This window comes from Mus caroli, chromosome 6 (genome assembly GCF_900094665.2).
Source record: "Mus caroli chromosome 6, CAROLI_EIJ_v1.1, whole genome shotgun sequence".
Taxonomy (NCBI): Eukaryota; Metazoa; Chordata; class Mammalia; order Rodentia; family Muridae; genus Mus; species Mus caroli.
Window position 1 is genome coordinate 42,930,232 of NC_034575.1, and position 2,787 is coordinate 42,933,018.

Below are 2,787 nucleotides of genomic sequence, written 5' to 3' on the forward strand. Positions count from 1 at the left end.
ATGGTGGCCCAGCCTGTAATCAGCAGCCCTGAAGAGACTAGGCAGGAGAATAAGGAGTTCCAGGTCAGCCTGGGCTAACAGATGACATGTTATGTTTTTGTTTTTCTGTTTTATTTTGTTTTTAAGAAACAAAGAAAGATCTGTATGGAAAAAATATTGTTCTTCTTGATTAACCTTGTTGACCCGCGGACCTGTGTGCAGGCTGGAGTTGACCACAAGTCCAGGACCTCCAGACTGAACTACATTTCCCGTGAGCCTCTCTGTCTCCGCGAAGCGGCAGCTGTAAAAGGCTGCACTAGTACGACACTATTCCACCTCACCACTACCAGAGCCAACTACTGTGCTACTGCCTCCCGCTGTAGGAGAGATTACTTTGCTGCCTCGTGTCTCCTTACCCAGGCGTCTCGGCCCGGGGAGCCCAAGTCCGGAGTGGGCCGCGGTACACTTGGAACAGGCTCGGAGGGAGGGGGTCTGCACCGCCACCAGAACCAAGCCATGGAGTTCGGGGAGTCGGGGAAGGTAGGACGGGAAAGCATCGGGCTACTCTCCCTTCTGTCATGCATCCTGGTCTGGGCTAGCAGATGAGTTAGCCTTGCAGGGAAATGTTCACTCACCTGCCTTGTTTGGGAGGCATTACTCCTCCACGTCTGAGCATCCCATCCCACTCCCCTCCCTTGGGTCATCCACCCCTGCTTGTGGCCGCTCTGCCGGTGGTCCAGGGGTGGAGGCTAGCCAAGCTTCGTGATGACCAAGTGCTTCTGTTTTTGCTTCCTCTTCTTTTTTTGCGTTTCGAAGAAGCCTTGCTCTAAGACATTAAGAGGCTGGAGGTAGGACGCCAGTGGGTGCCAGAGGGTGGCTAACGGGGAAATGAAGTAATCGCCTGGTGTTTCTTAGTTCCCCCTTCCCGGGTTAGGACTGAGAAGGTAAAAAGGCTTCTGGCATTTTCTTGCATACTTCTATTTCTAGTTAATCTGCTTCGTGAAGAATGTGGACATAGTTTAGAAACACACTCCACAAACTTGTTTCAAGGCTTTGGCAAGAAGAGCCTTTGAGATGAGAGATGAGGTACGGTAGAAAGTGGTCCAGAGCAGAAGAGCGAGCCTTGCTTGACGGGGTTGCTAGCTTGTGGGCACACTGACAGAGAGACAGTCAGCCTTTTAGGATTAAGGTCTTTGGCAGTGTTATTTTGTAGCTAGTAGTGCAGAGCTAGGAGTGCTGAGGTTCAGACTCTGGGTCTTAGATGAAATAGACAAGAGCTCTACCCACTGAGCTACATCCTCAGCTTTGCAGCCTTTCTTGAGTTTCTTTTTTTTGTGTGTGGGGGGATGCGGGGGGGGGGGTACGGAAGGAATTTTCTCAACAAACTTTTTCAATTACTTGAGACTTTTTCTCTCCCCCTTTGTCCTTCTCCACGCTCCTGTGTTCATTTAATAACCATTTGTACTATGAGCTTTGCATTGAATAAGATGTTGGAAGTACAAGATCACACAGGAAGGAACCTTATTCCCCAGAGAACCCTCCTGTAGTTCCCACTCGATTAACGTGGTGAGCCTGGGAAGGTTGGCCTAGGAAAGAGGAAAGGTGAGGAGGAGTGTGTCTGCTGCTCTGGTTTTATCTGGAAAGGTTTCTGCATTAGGAAAGCAGTTGGTTTTGTTTGTATGCTTTGTTTAAGCATCTCTCCCACCCTCCCTTTCCTCCAGTCCACTAGCTACAGATATTTTTCAGATCAGGCAGTCTAGAGAATATCTGGGTGAAGGCAAGCTCGACTGGACCGGTAAGGAATGAAAACTGTTTGGCCAGCCTGTATGAACAGGCACACACTAAAAGGAATGTCCGTGTCTCTTGGGTAATCTCTTCAGATTGGCTTAGATTGAACCTGAATTCAGATGAAATGGAACAGGGAATATTTAAATTAGTTATTTAAGGCTAATTTCCAAGCTCTTCTGCTCAGTAGGAAAGCTTTAACCTTTAACGAGAAAAGAGAGGAATATAGATATCTTGGAGTAATCAAAGGAATTTGATTTTTTTTTTCAGGTCCAACCACTAATTAAAAAATTTCAAATCTCAGAAATTTCTCCCTTAGTTATAGTTTGGGCCTGACTTGAGCATCTCAAATCTCAAAGCCCACCCCCAGTGACACACTTCCTCTAACAAGGCCATACCTTCTAAGAGTGCTACTTTCTTTGAGCCTATGCAGGCCAAACCCTGAGAGGAAGGAACATTGTGAAAACAACTGGCAGTAAAGATACATTGCAAACCAGTAAAGAGACAAAGGCCTGGCTAGAATAAAAACCTCAGGCTGCTGTGTAGGTAGAGGGATGGGAGGGGGAATGGCTCCTGTGTTAAGGTAGAGAGAAGAGGGCTGAGCTTCATGTTGACAGAAGAGGTGCTAAAGAGAGGAAAGTGCTAAAATAGAATATTCAGACACACTTTGCATCCTACATAGGTAAGGGCTTTCTCTTCTTCATGCAGATTTGAGGTTTTATACTATAGAAGCAGAAGTTGTTTGCCATAATGTAGCTTAAAAGAGGGTGCTAGGTATTTGTGGATCACTCTGGCCGAAAAGACACTTTGTTACATGTTCAGATTCTGTCTGGTTGTGCTGCTAAAGGGATCAGACCTTAGCCTTCATCATGGCATCTCTACCTGGGGAGGCAACAAGCAAGGAAGCCTTGTGGCCCTTGTCACAAGAGTTGAGTTTTTCTTTTTCTCTTCCTTCCTTCCTTCCTTCCTTCCTTCCTTCCTTCCTTCCTTCCTTCCTTCCTTCCTTCCTTCCTTCCTTCCTCC

General features: G+C 47.0%; 1 protein-coding gene across 1 annotated transcript in view; it reads left to right on the forward strand.

Moving 5' to 3' along the window:
- Positions 1–2,787, forward strand: part of LOC115031285 (zinc finger protein 862-like) — an 8,830-nt gene continuing 6,043 nt past the window's right edge. The window contains exons 1-2 of the mRNA XM_029478207.1: positions 1–63; positions 202–519. Coding sequence (XP_029334067.1) covers positions 1–63; positions 202–519 — 381 coding nt within the window. The remainder of the gene's footprint in view (positions 64–201; positions 520–2,787) is intronic.